The following is an 18661-nucleotide window of genomic DNA, read 5'->3' on the forward strand; positions in this document are numbered from 1 at the left end:
GTGCAGGCACTGGAAATAGGTGTGAGAACAGGTGGGTCTGGGCAGGTGTGGTGTCATTGATAATTGTGTTCGTCTGTATGTTGTCTTTTGTATGTTTTGTATTGTTTAAAACATGTAAAATACCCCCAAAATACCACCAAAAAAATAAACATTTGATCCCAATATCGTTTTCTGTTCCCTAAACTAGAATCAGTTACGAACATAGTGGACTATGCTTTGTAGACTTCACAGAGTAGGGATTCCCTAACAGAAATATGCAAATACATGCTAGAACGCGCCAGTAGGATCTCGCTAGCTCGTGCTTGGCTCTGCCCACCTCCTAGCTTGTTCTGCCCACTATGATTAATGTGTTCCCATTGGAAACAACAGGCTGTGGTCAATCTTGGGTTAGTTATTAAAAATATTAGATAGTAGCTAGCTGGCAGCCTGGCTAGTGGGCTTTAGCCTGTTCGACATCTCCATGTGAAATAATCAAATGTACTGTATGATTAAAAAAATATGCCTTCATGTTTTGGTCAGGGAGAAAAAAAGCACATGGCTAGCTAGTTGGCTCCAGCAGGTGCTACCATTTCACATAGCCTATAGATCAGATCAGGAACCAAGTGACAGCACTGCCCCCACGACTGTCTCGGTTTTCATCTATTACAAGGAGCCGCCCCTTGTGTGACGACATTGCAACACTCTGTCTTGTGTCTGCATAGCGCTTGTAGTGAGCTTTATTAACGGACAGTTCTACACTTACATGTTGCACCACCGCAACATGTAATATTTTACAGCAAACACTGCAGAAGAAGTTGATCTTTCGTCGGGGTGAGGCTACAATACATGGAGTTTCCCGGGAAAGCTGTGAAGCACAGGGGAAGCTGTGAAGCACAGGGGAAGCTGTGAAGCACAGGGGAAGCTGTGAAGTGAGCTGTAGCCTATTGCGTGATTCTGTTTATGAGTCTGTTATTAAATCATGCCAAACAATGTTTACTGCTTTTCATTAAATTATGAATGGCTATAAATATTATATAGCCTATAAGGTACATTCGTTCATATGGGCAGGCACTGCATGTTTACTGCTATTCATTAAATCACACATGGCTACCAATATTGTATATACATTCATTCATATGGGCATAATTGTCAGGTTTTGGCCAAGACTGTTCGGGTTTTGGTCACTAGATGTCCCCATTGCACCTTTTTTGTACCTTTTGTTTTTCTTGCTCTAATTATTGTTTGCACCTGTAGGTCATTCCCTTGTTAGTATTTAAACCCTGTGTGTTCCTCAGTTCCTTGCTCAGTGTTTGTAAGTTAGCACCCAGCCCCAGCCCAAGCCTTGTTTTATATAGATATTTCTCTTGTTGGATTTTCCAGAGGTTCTCTGGTTTAGTTCTTGTGTATTATTTGAGTAGTCTTTTGAGGTTTGTTTTTCCCTGCTGTTTTTTTACCACTTTGTGGAGTTTCTTTTGTATTTTGGAGGATTTCCACTTTGTGCCTCTTGGCTTTATTTTTGGACATTGTGGATTTAGTTTCTTTGCCTGAAGATTTTGTTCTTTAATTAAACCACCATCTCTAGTACTGCTGTGTCTGCCTCATCTTCTGGGTTCTGACGATTATTAGTGACTGTTTCTCGCACCGGGTCCTGACAGAAACACTGAGCCATTATAATGAACCCAGAGGCAGCCAGTACCCAGGATCTTTTTTCCATGCTGTCCCACCACGAGGGGACTGTCCAACGCCACGAAGCTGCTCTGGTTCAGCAAGAGGCCTTAATGGCTAGACATTCTCAACTTCTGTCAGAGATGCTGACTTCCATAAAGCAGATTTCGGATCGACTTTCCCCGGCAACCGCTTCTGCTCCAGTTCATCCGATTCAAGTGCCCCTGGCAGTTAATCCCCTGGCTGAACCTCGTCTGCCGCCTCCCCAACGGTTCTCAGGGGATCCGAGTGTTTGTAAGGGGTTTTTCACCCAATGTTCTCTCTCCTTTGAGCTGCAACCATCGTCGTTTCCCACCGACCGGTCCAAGATAGCATATATCATCACCCTGCTGTCGGAAAAAGCCCTAGCCTGGGCTACTGCTGTGTGGGATGCCCAAAGTCCCTGCTGTGCCAGCTACTCTACCTTTGCTGAAGAATTCAAGCGAGTGTTTCAAGGTCCTACCAACGGCCCTGACTCAGCCAAACAGCTCCTGACTCTCCGCCAAGGTCGGCGCAGCGTGACGGACTATGCCATCCAGTTCCGCACTGTGGCAGCAGCAAGTGGCTGGAACGACGAGGCGCTCACAGTGTGTTTTTTGAAGGGTCTTTCTGACACCATCCAAGATGAACTGGCCACTCGGGAACCACCGGACAACCTCGAGTCCCTTATCAAGTTGGCTTCACGCATAGACCAGCGTCTGAGAGAGAGAGAACAAAACCATAGACCGCTCACCCTAGCTCCTATCGGTTCCAGCTCCGAGTCTCCACCTTTATCCTCGCTGGCTCCACCAGAACCCATGCAGGTTGGACGCATCTCCCAGGCTGAGAGAGACCGCCGGATGAGGGAGCGATGCTGTCTATATTGCGGCAAACCGGGCCATTTCCGCTCCACGTGTCCCGGGCTCCAGGGAAACGCACTCTCCCGTGCAGGCCTGGGAGGACTGTAACGGGAAACATAACCTCCTCCCATCCATCCAACTCCCGCCTGCTCATTCCAGTTACCCTTTCCTGGGACGACCACGAGTTTTCTCTTCAAGCCTTGGTAGACTCTGGAGCCGCAGGTAACTTCATGGATGGGGTCTGGGCGAAGGAGAATGGCGTTCCTTCTGAACCTCTAAGTGACCCCATAAGGGTTACTACGTTGGATAGAAGCCCTTTGGGATCTGGACTTGTCACTCGTGCCACTACCCCCTTGCGACTTTCAGTTTCCCAACACCAGGAAGTGATGAACTTTCATCTGATCTCCTGTTCCGAGTTCCCTCTCGTCCTGGGTTATCCCTGGCTTCACAGCCATAACCCTCACATCGACTGGTCTGTGGGCACTATCAAGCAGTGGGGTCCTACGTGCCAAGCCACTTGTATCTTCCCGAGTTCCCAGAGTTCCCCTTCCGAGTCTCTAGAATCCATCGACCTGTCCCGAGTTCCCGAGTGTTACCATGACCTCAAACTGGTATTTAGCAAACAGAGGGCCACCAAACTACCACCCCATAGACCTTACGATTGCACCATCGACCTGTTGCCGGGGACCTGCCCTCCCAGGGGTCGGATCTTTTCCCTTTCTCCTCCCGAACGAGCTGCTATGGATACCTACATCAAGGACGCTCTGGCAGCAGGCCTCATGCGTCCATCTACCTCGCCGGCGGGAGCAGGGTTTTTCTTTGTGGCCAAGAAAGACGGTGGATTACGACCTTGCATCGACTACCGGGGACTCAATGCCATAACTGTCCGTAACCGCTACCCGCTACCCCTTATGGCCACAGCCTTTGAGCTGCTCCAGGAAGCAGTTGTCTTCACTAAGCTTGACCTGCGGAACGCATACCATCTTGTGCGGATCAAACCCGGGGACGAGTGGAAGACCGCTTTCAACACGCCTACTGGTCACTACGAATACTCGGTGATGCCCTTCGGCCTGACCAACGCTCCGGCTGTGTTCCAAGCGCTCATAAATGATGTGCTTAGGGATATGCTTAACATCTTTGTGTTTGTTTACTTGGATGACATCCTCATCTTTTCGAGCTCCCTTCAAGAACACACTAAGCATGTCAGACAAGTGCTCAAACGCCTCCTAGACAGCCATTTGTACGTTAAGCCGGAAAAGTGTGAATTCCATTCCTCTCGAGTACAATTCCTGGGATTTATAGTGGAACCCGGACGAGTCCAGATGGACCCCAAGAAGGTAGAGGCGGTAGCGGATTGGCCCACCCCCAAGTCCGTTAAGGAAGTTCAGCGTTTCCTGGGCTTCACCAACTTTTACCGCAAGTTCATCAAGAACTTCAGCTCGGTGGCAGCCCCTCTCTCAGCTGTAACCAAGGGTGGCAACACAAGGTTTCTGTGGGGAAGAGAAGCTGAGACGGCCTTCCAAGGACTCAAGCAGCGCATCCTCTCTGCTCCCATCCTGACACTACCAACGGCGGATGAACCTTTTGTGGTGGAGGTAGACGCATCAGAGGTTGGGGTTGGAGCTGTCCTGTCTCAGAGGGGTGAAGACAAGAAGCTTCATCCTTGCGCCTTCTTCTCTCACCGGCTTACCCCGGCCGAGAGGAATTACGATGTGGGGGATCGTGAACTCCTAGCGGTTAAGATGGCATTGAAGGAATGGAGACACTGGCTCGAGGGGGCTTCTCAACCGTTTCAAGTGCTTACGGACCACAAAAATCTGGAGTATATCCAGCAGGCGACGCGGTTGAACTCCAGACAAGCTCGATGGTCTCTTTTCTTCAGCCGATTTCAGTTTATCCTCACCTATAGACCCGGGTCGAAGAATCTCAAACCGGACGCCTTGTCACGAATCTACTCTCCTGCCATTCGAGAAGATACTGACATGACTGTCCTTCCTGCCGCTAAGATCGTGGCTCCGATCTCGTGGCAAGTGGAGGATACCGTGAAACAAGCTCAAGCCATCGAACCGGGCCCTGGAGGAGGTCCTGCCAATCGGTTGTTTGTTCCCAAGGCAGCAAGGTCCCAAGTCCTTCTGTGGGGGCACTCCTCTCGCCTCACCTGTCACCCGGGCGTAGGTCGCACCTTGGAGTTCATCCAGCGTAAGTTCTGGTGGCCCACCATAAAAGAAGACGTTGCCACTTTCGTCAAGGCCTGTTCCGTGTGCTGCCAGGGCAAATCTTCTCACCTCCGCCCTCAAGGACTCCTTCACCCTCTATCTATTCCCCACCGACCCTGGTCCCATATCTCGTTGGACTTTATTACTGGCCTTCCTCCGTCCCATGGTAATACTACGATCCTAGTCATCATCGACAGGTTTTCTAAGGCGGCCAGGTTTGTTCCCTTGACCAAATTACCTTCTGCCAAGGAAACAGCTGAGTTGGTGATTAACCATGTGTTCCGAGTCTTTGGGATTCCGCAAGATATGGTTTCCGACAGAGGTCCCCAGTTCGCCTCAAGGTTTTGGAAGGCCTTCTGCCAACTCATAGGGGCCACGGCCAGTTTATCTTCAGGGTACCATCCGGAGTCCAATGGCCAAACTGAGAGGATGAATCAGGAGCTGGAAACCACCCTCAGATGCATGGTTTCCAACAACCCGTCCACATGGTCATCCTTCATTGTTTGGGCCGAGTACGCGCACAACACCTTGTGCTCCTCCTCCACTGGTATATCCCCGCATGAGTGTCAGTTTGGCTATGCGCCTCTATTGTTCCCGGACCAGGAGGCAGAAGTCAGAGTGCCTTCAGCCTCGAGGTTCATCAGACGCTGTCGGCTTACGTGGAAGAAGGCACGTCTTAATCTTCTGCGTTCCTCACAGCAGTACCAACGACAAGCCAACAGACGTCGCCGTCCCGGTCCTACCCTGTACCCCGGCCAGAGAGTATGGCTCTCAACAAAGAACTTACCGCTACGGGTGGAGTCTCGCAAGCTGTCCCAGAGATTCATCGGTCCCTTTAAGATTGCCAGGAGAGTCAATCCCGTTACTTTTCGCCTGCACTTACCCAGATCCCTTAAGATCAATCCAACATTTCACATTTCTTTATTAAAACCTGTTGTTTTTTCTCCCCTTATCCCGGCAGGCAGACCTCCCCCTCCGCCCCGTGTCATCGGTGGCCAGTCGGCTTATACCGTCCACCGGATACTGGATTCCCGCCGGGTGCAGCGGTCCTGGCAGTATCTGGTGGACTGGGAAGGCTACGGTCCCGAGGAGCGCTCCTGGGTTCCTGCCAAGGACATACTGGACCCTGACCTCATTCGTCAGTTCAGGACCCTCCACCCTGAGAAGGCTGGTAGGAACGTCAGGAGCCGTTCCTAGGAGGGGGATTCTGTCAGGTTTTGGCCAAGACTGTTCGGGTTTTGGTCACTAGATGTCCCCATTGCACCTTTTTTGTACCTTTTGTTTTTCTTGCTCTAATTATTGTTTGCACCTGTAGGTCATTCCCTTGTTAGTATTTAAACCCTGTGTGTTCCTCAGTTCCTTGCTCAGTGTTTGTAAGTTAGCACCCAGCCCCAGCCCAAGCCTTGTTTTATATAGATATTTCTCTTGTTGGATTTTCCAGAGGTTCTCTGGTTTAGTTCTTGTGTATTATTTGAGTAGTCTTTTGAGGTTTGTTTTTCCCTGCTGTTTTTTACCACTTTGTGGAGTTTCTTTTGTATTTTGGAGGATTTCCACTTTGTGCCTCTTGGCTTTATTTTTGGACATTGTGGATTTAGTTTCTTTGCCTGAAGATTTTGTTCTTTAATTAAACCACCATCTCTAGTACTGCTGTGTCTGCCTCATCTTCTGGGTTCTGACGATTATTAGTGACTGTTTCTCGCACCGGGTCCTGACAATAATATTATATATATAGCCTACAGAAATTGGTTCAGGTATGGCCTACAATTAATTTGTTCCTATGGGCAGAATATTGTAGGCTAGGCCTATATACATTAGTTCATATGGGCAGAATATTGTAGGCTAGGCCTATATACATTAGTTCATATTGGCAGAATATTGTATATAAATTAATTCATATGGTTATATAAAGGCTGAAGGCCTGTATCTAGTTTCTACAATGTATTTTTGTTTCAAAGAATGGATTTAGTTTTATCTTGTTTTTGCACCATCCATTAGCACCAATCATTCACTATAAAACATTTAGTTATCAACAAAAAAGGCTTAGCAAAATACAAAAAATGATATTGCAAAAACAAGTAGGCCTAAAACATTTATTTCAAGTAACCCAAAAATAAGAGTAGGTTACATAACAATGCTCTTCCGTAAAAACAAGTTCATGAACAAATCGTCCAAGAATGTGCTTTGTGTTCTGGTCTGATAAGGATTTTGGAGTTGTTGAAAGGGTTGAAATTGATAAGTGTCACAAACAAGTGTCCAAGTAGGCTAGGTCCTATTTTTTCTCTTCGGGGAAGACTCCAGCTATTGAGTCGTATACTCCTCAACCAGTGACTTCAGATACTTCTATTGCTTGCGGTAGTGGGGTCTTTGCCATGGCGGTGGAACACCAGCAAGTTGCTGCTTCATTCTCATTTCACCTCTTTGCTGCTGTCGTTGCAATGCCTCTATGTGCCAAGATTTGCCTACATTTTACGATGCCAGCCCTCCACTCTGTTGTTGGTCTCCACCAAGTCTTGCAGGACAGCATCATAGCACTTCCATAATTCTGAAAAAAAAAGAAAAGATAGGAGAAGATTAGCAACCATGTTATTGGCCTTGGGCATGCTGTAATCATAAGAAGAAGACTGCCATTATTATGCTAAACAACAAACAAGACATACCTATGGGAAACATTGTCTTTCTTGTGTTCTTCAGATAACTTGGAGATAACCCCATTAGTGAGGGTTATGCGACCTCAGCATTCGAAAAACATCATATTCAGTGCACTTCCAGGAGGACTTATTTTGCAGTCTGTCGTTCCCGCCTGTAGGTGTATCCATGCGGCAGAATATTTTTTCCACACACAGAAAGGATAAATTCAGGTTCCATTTCCTGTTCTGACCTCCAATAAGAATAGTGAATGCTGAGGGTAGCAGTGCAAGATCTATTTAAGCAGAATATTTGGATTATTAGCATATGAATGACTTGTAATTCGATTGCTGGACTATCGAAGTCATCCATCCAACCCATTTATTCAGACCCCCCCACAGTAAATTGTGATCTGCCCCTAAAGCTCTGAACCCTCCATGCTGAGGAATGCTGGGGGAACCGAGATGTCAGCCCCGATGTCATTCCCTTTGCTTCCTCCATCTCCTAGGAGAAATACCTTGCGCAGCAGCCTTGCAGTTCCTTATTTGATCAAGAGAGCTCATGTTTATTCATTGCTGCCAAAGGCAATGCATCTCCACGCTCGTATTTTCCCCATAGCCATTCCTTCCTATGCCGCTCTTCACTATGCTCTATCCCATGCTTCCTTCCTGCCGCCCTGTCCCCAACAACGAGGCAACCTGCACAGCCCACTTGAGAGCACTGTCCTCTCTCTCACAAAAAGCATAGAAGAAGCTGATCAGTCTTGCATGCCTTATTATTGATCAGATAAGGGATTGCTTTTCACAATCTCTCTTTAAAAATTAATATGGCCCTTTGTGGAGTGCAGACTACAAACAGGGATCCATTGATGCTCACTGATGTAGAAATATGATGTAGAACTATGACACTAAAAGCTCCTGAGTGGTGCAGCGGTCTAAGGCACTGCATCGCAGTGCTAGAGGCGTCTCTATAGTCCCTGGTTCGATCCCGGGCTGTATCACAACCGGCCGTGATCGGGAGTCCCATAGGGCGGTGCACAATTGGCCCAGCGTCGTCCGGGTTAGGTGAGGGTTTGGCCGGGATAGGCTGTCATTGTAAAATAAGAATTTGTTCTTATTAACTGACTTGCCTAGTTAAATAAAGGTTAAAATAAATTAAATAAAAGGAGGCACTGAGTCCACTATAACAGAAGAGAGAAAAAGAGAGTGTGAGAGAGGAAACCAGGACAGAGGAAAGAGAAGAAGGGAAGAGAAGAGAAAAGGAGAGTGGGAGAGAGGAAACCAGGACAGAGAGGAAAGAGAAGAAGGGAAGAGAAGAGAAAAGGAGAGTGGGAGAGAGGAAACCAGGACAGAGAGGAAAGAGAAGAAGGGAAGAGAAGAGAAAATGAGAGTGGGAGAGAGGAAACCAGGACAGAGAGGAAAGAGAAGAAGGGAAGAGAAGAGAAAAGGAGAGTGGGAGAGAGGAAACCAGGACAGAGAGGAAAGTGAATAAGGGAAGAGAAGAGAAAATGAGAGTGGGAGAGAGGAAACCAGGACAGAGAGGAAAGAGAAGAAGGGAAGAGAAGAGAAAATGAGAGTGGCACAGTAGCCAGCATGGGAGAGCTTTCCTGATGGTGTCAGTGGACTGTCTGAGTCAGACGCCACAGTGGAATCACCAGAGCCCTGCAGTACAGTCCATTGTAGTAGGCCAACTGCCCACCCAAATGTGTTGCCACACTAAAACAACAGCACAGTATCCCAATATCCATACTGGACATCTACTACTGGAACCAAATTGGATAGACTAAACGCAGACCAAATTCCATTCAAATATCAATCCTGCTGTAATTTTGGTCATTATACACAATAAAATAGGATTTGATGAGAAACCATTCAGGATACCACTGCCACAATATATTTTGTTTAAAGAGCAACTGAACGCAAAAAACAACTCCGGTTGAAAACAGCCTATATTGTAAGGACAGACGCTGGGAGACGAGAAGCAAGTACAGGAAGTGAACATTTAATCAATAACAGACAAGAAACAAAACACGGACAGCGTCTGGACAGGGGAAACATAACGACATTAATGCTGACACGGGATGACTCTGAGGAACAGACAGATATAGAGGGGGCAATCAACAAAGTGATGGAGTCCAGGTGAGTTCAATGAAGTGCTGATGCGCGTAACGATAGTGACAGGTGTACGTAATGATTGGCAGCCCAGGCGTGACATTACCCCGCCCCCTAGGGGCACCACCCGGGAATCCCACCTGGGCGAGCCTGATGGGCCGGCCGAGGCATGGGAGCCCGACGAGCCGGCCGAGGCGTTGGAGCCCGACGAGCCGGCTGAGGCATGACGTGGGATGGGAGCCTGCCGAGCCCGCTGAGGCGTGGGAGCCTGCCGAGTCGGTTGAGGCGTGGGAGCCTGCCGAGTCGGTTGAGGCGTGGGAGCCTGCCGAGCCGGCTGAGGCGTGAGAGCCTGACGAGCCGGCTGAAGCATGACGTGGGATGGGAGCCTGCCGAGCCAACCAAGGCAAGAAAACCTCTCGAGCCAGCTAAGGCATGGAAGCCCAACGAGCCAGCTGAGGCATCCCCGGTTCCTTCGGCAGCCGCACCCAACATCACCAACCAAAACAAAAAACAAAAAAACTCCCAACATTGGTGTCAGCATTCTGTAAGGACAGACACTGGGAGACGAGAAGCAAGTACAGGGAGTGAACATTTAATAAATAACGGACAAGAAACAAAACACAGACAGTGTCTGGACAGGGGAAACAAAGCGACATTAATGCTGACACATGGATCAAACTGAAGAACAGACAGATATAGAGGGGGCAATCAAGAAAGTGAAGTGGTCCAGGTGAATCCAATGACGCGCTAATGCGCGTAATGATGGTGACAGGTGTGCGTAATGAAGAACAGCCTGGCGCCCTCGAGTGCCAGAGAGGGGGAGTGGGAGCAGGCGTGACATACACTACCGTTCCAAAGTTTGGGGTCACTTAGAAATGTTTTTGAAAGAAGCACATTTTTTGTCCATTAAAATAACATCAAATTGAACAGAAATACAGTGTAGACATTGTTAATGTTGTAAATGACTATTGTAGCTGGAAATGGCTGTTTTTTATGGAATATCTACATAGGCGTACAGAGGCCCATTATGAGCAACCATCACTCCTGTGTTCCAATGGCAAATTGTGTTAGCTAATCCAAGTTTATCATTTTAAAAGGCAAAATGATTAGAAAACCCTTTTGCAATTATGTTAGCACAGCTGAAAACTGTTGTCCTGATTAAAGAAGCAATACAACTGGCCTTCTTTAGACTAGATGAGTATCTGGAGCATCAGCATTTGTGGGTTCGATCACAGGCACGAAATGGCCAGAAACAAAGACCTTTCTTCTGAAACTCATCAGTCTATTCTTGTTCTGAGAAATGAAGGCTATTCCATGCGAGAAATGTTTTCTGATTTAGCTAAACTGGTCTGCCTGCCTAATGTGCCTGCTAGCTACTACTAGCTAGCTTCATTGACAAACACAGAGATGGAAATTAGCTAGCTAGCTATTGATTTTCGGGACTGATAAACAGTGTAGCTTGTGCTTTATTTAAAATAGTTTGACAGATTGCTGCTGATGAAGTTGTAGACATGTTCTCAGAAATCAGTCCTGAGCGCAACCAGCAGCAGCTGGCTCGATTTACTCTCTAAAGCGCACTGACTAGTTTTTCATGCAAATGTTTTAACTTGAGTAATACTGCACCAAACACCTTAGCTAGATGTACAATTGGGTGACTAAGACCTCCTCTGCAAAAACCTCAAAATGAATTACAGATTTTTTTATTTATCTTAAATTAGTTCTGACTATTTTGAGGAAGTGGTGGTGGCTGTGTGGTTGCTAGAGTGACAAACAACAGTAACTTCCAGGGTACGATAAGCGAATATAACACAGGCACATCAAACCACACCCCCAAGATCCAAATTGTATTTTTCTTAAGGAGCAGCAGAAAAACACATGCAGAATTGGTGCGTTCAGCCCCCCTTTAAGTGCTATAAAAAGGAATGAACATTGGTGCTTACATCGAGAGCCACGGACTGTTTGGCCCAGGACTTCTTCACCTGGTCGTACATGATGGTGTTGTTGATGCCAAGGCCACAGAAGATCACAAAGGCCTGAAACACACCACACTGCTGTTACACTCTCAAGGTCACGGCACACCGAAACAGGGAGACATGGTTGACGTCATAACACACAAACAACTTGTTCACACACACGCACACACATGCAGCACCTACGCACACCACGCAAAACAAAAGTCCTACCTCGAACAGTCTCTGGTCTGCATCATCAAACTGGTTACCATCCAGCCTGTTGAGCACCTGAGCCACACCTGCAACAACAGACATCAGGATCACTGACACTACCACAGACGCAGACCAGGCTAAAGCCCTCCTCTTTCTGAGACGACGGCCATTCCTGAGAGCCATAATTTTATCTGACACTAGTTCATTAGGGCTGGGCTACCATTGACTGGGCTGTCGTACACACACTAGTTCCGCTCCCACAACCCCAATTAGCAGGAGGAAATCACACCCACACATTCATTAAAGTCATTGATAAAACAAGGCATTTTCTGCTATCACTTTTCAGTGCAATATGCAATGCTTCTACACTGTTATAGACGCATGTCGCTGTATTTCCTAGAAGAAGGAGTAAGAAACAGGAAACAGTAGTGTTGTTGACCTGAGTAATTAAAGTGTCTAAGCCTGTTGTAATGTAAGGTTGGAGGTCATGTCGATGGCAACAATAGAACACTGTGTATCCTTTGATCTTTTATTTCAAGTCCCCTGGTTTGGAGGCACGCCAGCAAGCAAAGACAGGCTGCTCTCCTCAGTTTATCTACTAATTAAAAAACCCAGGACTTTGCTGATAAGGCTAATTGTTAGTTGATAGAGAATCGTCTTCTATCACCCGAGAGAAATTATGCTAACAAGCAGATATTCAAGTTAGCATTGAGTCCCTGGAGAGGTCATTGTACGTTCTACAGTATGTCTCTATGGGTTGTACTGTAGGTTACTGGGGTGCTGTCAATATCACTGAAGATGGAATCATATTTTTACAACCTATATAGAAGAGCATTGAGATAACAGTGATGTAACAATCTAGCCCAAGGCTTTTCTCCTCTATACTGTTATATCATAACCTCGGTACGTGGCAGGAGGATATCTACCTTCTGAATAAACAGATCTTTGACTTGATCATTTCTCTGCTGCTGTTGTGCTTTATAATGGCTTTATAATGGCTTTCAGTCCAGATCCTGATAGTTTCCTCCCACACACACATTATTCTCTCTCCTGCTCACTCTCTCTCTTATCCCCCTCCCAACCTCCATGCACACACACACGCACACGCACGCACACACACACACAATGCTTGCACGCACGCACGCACGCACGCACGCACACACCCACCCACCCCTCTTCTCCTGCTCCCTCTTCCCCTCCCAACCTCCATGCACACACACACACACACACACACACACACACACACACACACACACACACACACACACACACACACACACACACACACACACACACACACACACACACACAATGCTTGCACGCACGCACACACCCACCCCTCTTCTCCTGCTCCCTCTTCCCCTCCCAACCTCCATGCACACAGACGCACAGACACACAGACACACAGACACACACACACACACACACACACACACACACACACACACACACACACACACACACACACACACACACACACACACACACACACACAATGCTTGCACGCACGCACACACCCACCCACCCCTCTCTCCTGCTCCCTCTGTCTCTCATTCTTCCATCCCCCTCCCAACTTCCACAAGCCCACACACACGCATGTACACGCATACACACACACACACACAATGCTTGCACGCACGCACGCACACACACACACACACACACACACACACACACACACAATAATCTGTGGTCGCGACTGACCGTCTGTAGCAGTGCTTTCCCTGGAAGCCATGCTGCTGATCACTTTGCACAGAAACAAAACTAATGACTTCCCAAGTCCGATCTCTGTGGGCCTGAGTCTAGCTGCTAGCATTGCCTCTCCTTGCAATATCCAGCACCAACACCAGACTGTAGATCAATGATGTATCAGAGTGTCAGAGTGGTGAGGACCTTGGGGTGGTTGAGGAGCACAGAACACTGCATGGTGGAGCAGCCAGGACTAGGGAGGAAACTCCACCTCTGTGAGAACTGACTGATATGAAGGCTTGGCTTTAATCAGGCTACACTGCTTTAAAAGGGTAATCTGGGAATCACAAAACCACAAAGCGTCACCTTTCCACTTTTTCGGTAAACAGCTGAGTGATGGGGCAGGAGAAATGTAACCACAGTCAAATTCATAAGATGGAGCTATGGATGCAAGGACTGATCATCCGTGGAATTAAAATGACAGTTTTAACCATGTTTTGAAGCTATACAGTGTTTGTTTGCAATTACAGTGTTCACAAGCAATGGAGTAAAACAAGCTTTGGGTTGCGATGGATTTAAACAGTTGAACTAAGGGTAATAGACATTAATGCATTATATTCTTCAAGAATCAATGGCTATATATCATTCATTTAAAAGTCCAGAAATTGATGTATCAATCCCAGATCGCCCCTTTAATTGAGCATCTAAATGCTACCTAGGAGAGCATTACAGGCAGAGTATCCTCTCTAGATTCTCCAAACAAGACACAGTGACATCTGAGGTTATCGGAGGTTTGGGACATCATGTACGTTGGTTTGTTGATGTTCCTCTCTCATTATTAAAATCACTTTAAGCTTGAATGCTGGATTATGTCTTAGTTTTGACATCTGTCAACATAGATTTATCAACGGACATGTAATGGCACAACTGACTATCAAAAGAAGTCAGTGAAAAAAGGACAATTTGAGAATTTACCAATGATTTGATGGTTGCTGTTCCAAATAGGTACACAAAGCACTGAACGAATGTGGAAGCCGGAGAACTGATCTGCCTAAACGAAAGAGAAAAGAGACTGGAGCTGAAACTGGGCTGTTATGATTTATTAGACATGTAAACTGTATCCTAAAGAGACATACAGTGCCTTCAGAAAGTATTCATAAGCCTTAATCTACATTTTGTTTTGTTACAAAATTGATTATATATTTTTTAAACCTCACCCATCTACACACAATACCTCATCATGACAAAGTGAGAACATGTTTTTAGAAATGTTTGCAAATTTATTGAAAATAAAATACAGAATTATCTAATTTACATAAGTATTCACACCCCTGAGTCAATACATTGTAGAATCACCTTTGGCAGCGATTACAGCTGTGAGTCATTCTGGGTAAGTCTCTAAGAGCTTTCCACACCTGGATTGAGCAACATCTGCCCATTATTCTACTCAAAAATTTTGAAGCTCTGTCAAATTGGTTGTTGATCATTGCTAGACAACCATTTTCAGGTCTTGCCCTAGATATTCAAGCCGATTTAAGTCTAAACTGTAACTCGGCCACTCATGATCATTCACTGTCTTCTTGGTAAGCAACTCCAGTGTAGATTTGGCATTGTGTTTTAGGTTATTTTCCTGCTGAAAGGTGAATTAATCTCCCAGTGTCTGGTAGAAAACAGACTGAACCAAGTTTTCCTCTAGGTACTTTGTCTGTGCTTAGCACCATTCCGTTTATTTTTTTTTATACTGAAAAACTTCCCAGTCCTTAAAGATTACAAGCATAGCCATAACATGATGCAGCCATCACTATGCTTGAAAATATCGGGAGTGGTACTCAGCATTGTGTTGTAATGGATTTGCCACAAACATAACACTTTGTATTGAAGACAAAAAGTGAATTGCTATGCCGCATGTTTTGCAGTATTACTTTAGTGCAAACAGAAAGCATTGTTTGGAATATTTGTATTCTGTACAGGCTTCCTTCTTTTCACTCTGTCAGTTAGGTTAGAATTGTGGAGTAACTACAATGTTGTTGATTCATCCTCAGTTATCTCCTATCACAGCCATTATACTCTGCAACTGTATTAAAGTCACCATCGGTCTCATGGTGAAATCCCTGAGTGGTTTTCTTCCTCTCCGGCAACTGAGTTAGGAAGGACGTCTTTATCTTTGTATTGACTGGGTGTATTGATACACCATCTTATTTTTGATCTACCGTTAGGTACCCTTCTTTGCAAGGTATTGGAAAACATCCCTGGTGTTTGTGGTTGCATCTGTGTTTAAAATTCACTGCTCGACTGAGAGACCTTACAGATAATTGTATGTGTGGGGTAAAGAGATGAGGTAATCATTCAAAAATTATGTTAAACACTATTATTGTACACAGAGTGAGTCCCTGCAACTTATTATGTGACTTGTTAAGCACAAATTTACTCCTAAACCTATTTAGGCTTGCCATACCAAAGGGCTTGAATACTTGACTCAAGATATTTCAGCTTTAAATGTTGCATTAATTTGTAGAAATGTTGAAAATCAGAATTACACTTTCACATTATGTGGTATTGTGTGTAGGCTGTAACACAACGAGTGGAGAAAGTCAAGGGGTGTGAATACTTTCTGAAGGCACTGTAGAGAATGTAATACATGCATTACTTCAGCAGTATTTCAACTCTGCACAGGTACAAGGTTCACTATGGATCGGATATAATCATTTTCAATACAATTACAAAAACATGGGCATCGTTGGTTGCATTTTATCAACCATTATTATCACGTGAAGATCAACAGTTGAGATCGGAACTCAAACATCAGATAGAAAAGCCTCGGAGCCATATCAAACGGATATTATCATATATAATTCATAATCATGTGACAGCATACCAATGATCAAAGCTGTAATATTGTTTGAGTCTTTTATGAGGCTTACTTCTCCGATTTTAACCAATAAAAATAGCTGCTGAATGGTTTCGGTTATCATTCAAATACATACAGTAAATGTATATACTGTACAGTAAGCACCTAAATCCGGTATATACAGTGCCTTCGGAAAGTATTCAGACCCCTTCACTTATTCCACATTTTGTTACGTTACAGCCTTATTCTAAAATGGATTAAATGGAGAAAAAAATCCTCAGCAATCTACACACAAATACCCAATAATGATAAAGCAAAAACAGGTTAACATTTTTTTGGCACATTTATTAAATATAAAAAACAGAAATACCTTATTTACATAGGTATTCAGACCCTTTGCTATGAGACTATAAATTGAGCTCAGGTGCATACTGTTTCCATTGATCATCCTTGAGATGTTTCTACAACTTGATTGGAGTCCACCTGTGGTAAATTAAATTGGAAAGGCCACACCTGTCTATATAAGGTCCCACAGTTGACAGTGCATGTCAGAGCAAAAACCATGGCATGAGGTAGAAGGAATTGTCCGTAGAGCAATCCGAGACAGGATTGTGTCGAGGCACAGATCTGGGGATGAGTACCAAAACATTTCTGCAGCATTGAAGGTCCCCAAAAACACAGTGGCCTCCATCATTCTTAAATGGAAGAAGTTTGGATTCACCAAGACCATTCCTAGAGCTGGCTGCCAGGCCAAACTTAGCAATCAGGGGAGAAGGGCCTTGGTGAGGGAGGTGACCAAGAACCCGATGGTCACACTGACAGAGCTCTAGAGTTCGTCTGTGGAGATGGAAGAACCTTCCAGAAGGACAACCATCTCTGCAGCACTCCACCAGTCAGGCCTTTATGGTAGAGTGGCCAGACGAAAGCCACTCCTCAGTAAAAGGCACATGATAGCCCGCTTGGAGTTTGCCAAAAGGCACCTAAAGAACTCTCAGACCGCAAGAAACAAGATTCTCTGGCCTGAATGCCAAGCGTCATATCTGGAGGAAACCTGGCACAATCCCTACGGTGAAGCATGGTGGTGGAAGCATCATGCTGTGGGGATGTTTTCAGCAGCAGGGACAGGGAGACTAGTTAGGATCGAGGCAAAGATGAACGGAGCAAAGTACAGAGAGATCCTTAATGATAACCTGCTCCAGAGCGCTCAGGGCCTCAGACTGGGTCGAAGGTTCATTTTCCAATAGAACAATGACCCTAAGCACACAGCCAAGACAACGCAGGAGTGGCTTCGGGACAAGTCTCTGAATGTCCCTGAGTGGCCCAGCCAGAGCCTGGACTTGAACTCGATTGAACATCTCTGGAGAGACCTGAAAATAGCTGTGCAGCAACGCTCCCCATCCAACCTGACAGAGCTTGAGAGGATCTGCAGAGAAGAATGGGAGAAACTCCCCAAATACAGGTGTTCCAAGCTTGTAGCGTCATACCTGAGAAGACTCAAGGCTGTAATCGCTGCCAAAGGTCCTTCAATAAAGCACTGAGTAAAGGGTCTGAATACTTATGTAAATGTGATATATATATATATACATTTATATATATACATTTGCAAAACATTTCTACAAAACTATTTTTGCTTTGTCATTATGTTGTATTGTGTGTAGATTGATGAGGGGAAAAAACAATTTAATTAATTTTAGAATAAGGCTGTAACTTAACAAAATGTGGAAAAAGTCAAAGGGTCTGAATACTTTCTGAAGGCACTGTATACAGTACAGTTGAAGTCGGAAGTTTACATACATCTTAGACAAATACATTTAAACTCAGTTTTCACAATTCCTGACATTTAATCCAAGTAAAAACTCCCTGTCTTAGGTCAGTTAGGATCACCACTTTATTTTAAGAATGTAAAATGTCAGAGTAATAGTAGAGAGAATTATTTATTTCAGCTTTTATTTATTTCATCACATTCCCAGTGTGTCAGAGGTTTACATACACTCGATTAGTATTTGGTAGCATTGCCTTTAAATTGTTTAACTTGGGTCAAACGTTCTGGGTAGCCTTCCACAAGCTTCCCACAATAGGTTGCGTGAATTTTGGCCCATTCCTCCTGACAGAGCTGGTGTAACTGAGTCAGGTTGGTAGGCCTCCTTGCTCGCACACGCTTTTTCAGTTCTGCCCACAAAGTTTCTATAGGATTGAGGTCAGGGCTTTGCGATGGCCACTCCAATACCTTGACTTTGTTGTCCTTAAGCCATGACCCCAAACTTTGGAAGTATGCTTGGGGTCATTGTTCATTTGGAAGACCCATTTGCGACCAAGCTTTAACTTCCTGACTGATGTCTTGAGATCTTGCTTCAATATATCCACATAATTTTCCATCCTCATGATGCCATCTATTTAGAAAGTTTTAAGTTCCATTAACATCTGCTAACCACTGAATTGGTCCACCCACACAGACAGCGTGGTGAAGAAGGCGCAGTTGTGTAAC

At 45.4% G+C, this 18661-nt stretch overlaps 1 protein-coding gene across 1 annotated transcript in view; it reads right to left on the reverse strand.

Annotated features, from left to right (window-relative positions):
• The window catches only part of LOC120057786 (dual 3',5'-cyclic-AMP and -GMP phosphodiesterase 11A), a 61960-nt gene that overhangs the window by 25690 nt on the left and 17609 nt on the right, over window positions 1–18661 (reverse strand). The window contains exons 7-9 of the mRNA XM_039006251.1: window positions 14304–14379; window positions 11658–11725; window positions 11415–11507 (exon numbers count right to left, since the gene is read on the reverse strand). Coding sequence (XP_038862179.1) covers window positions 11415–11507; window positions 11658–11725; window positions 14304–14379 — 237 coding nt within the window. The remainder of the gene's footprint in view (window positions 1–11414; window positions 11508–11657; window positions 11726–14303; window positions 14380–18661) is intronic.

Source organism: Salvelinus namaycush, chromosome 13, assembly GCF_016432855.1.
Source record: "Salvelinus namaycush isolate Seneca chromosome 13, SaNama_1.0, whole genome shotgun sequence".
In the NCBI taxonomy this organism is placed as follows: domain Eukaryota; kingdom Metazoa; phylum Chordata; class Actinopteri; order Salmoniformes; family Salmonidae; genus Salvelinus; species Salvelinus namaycush.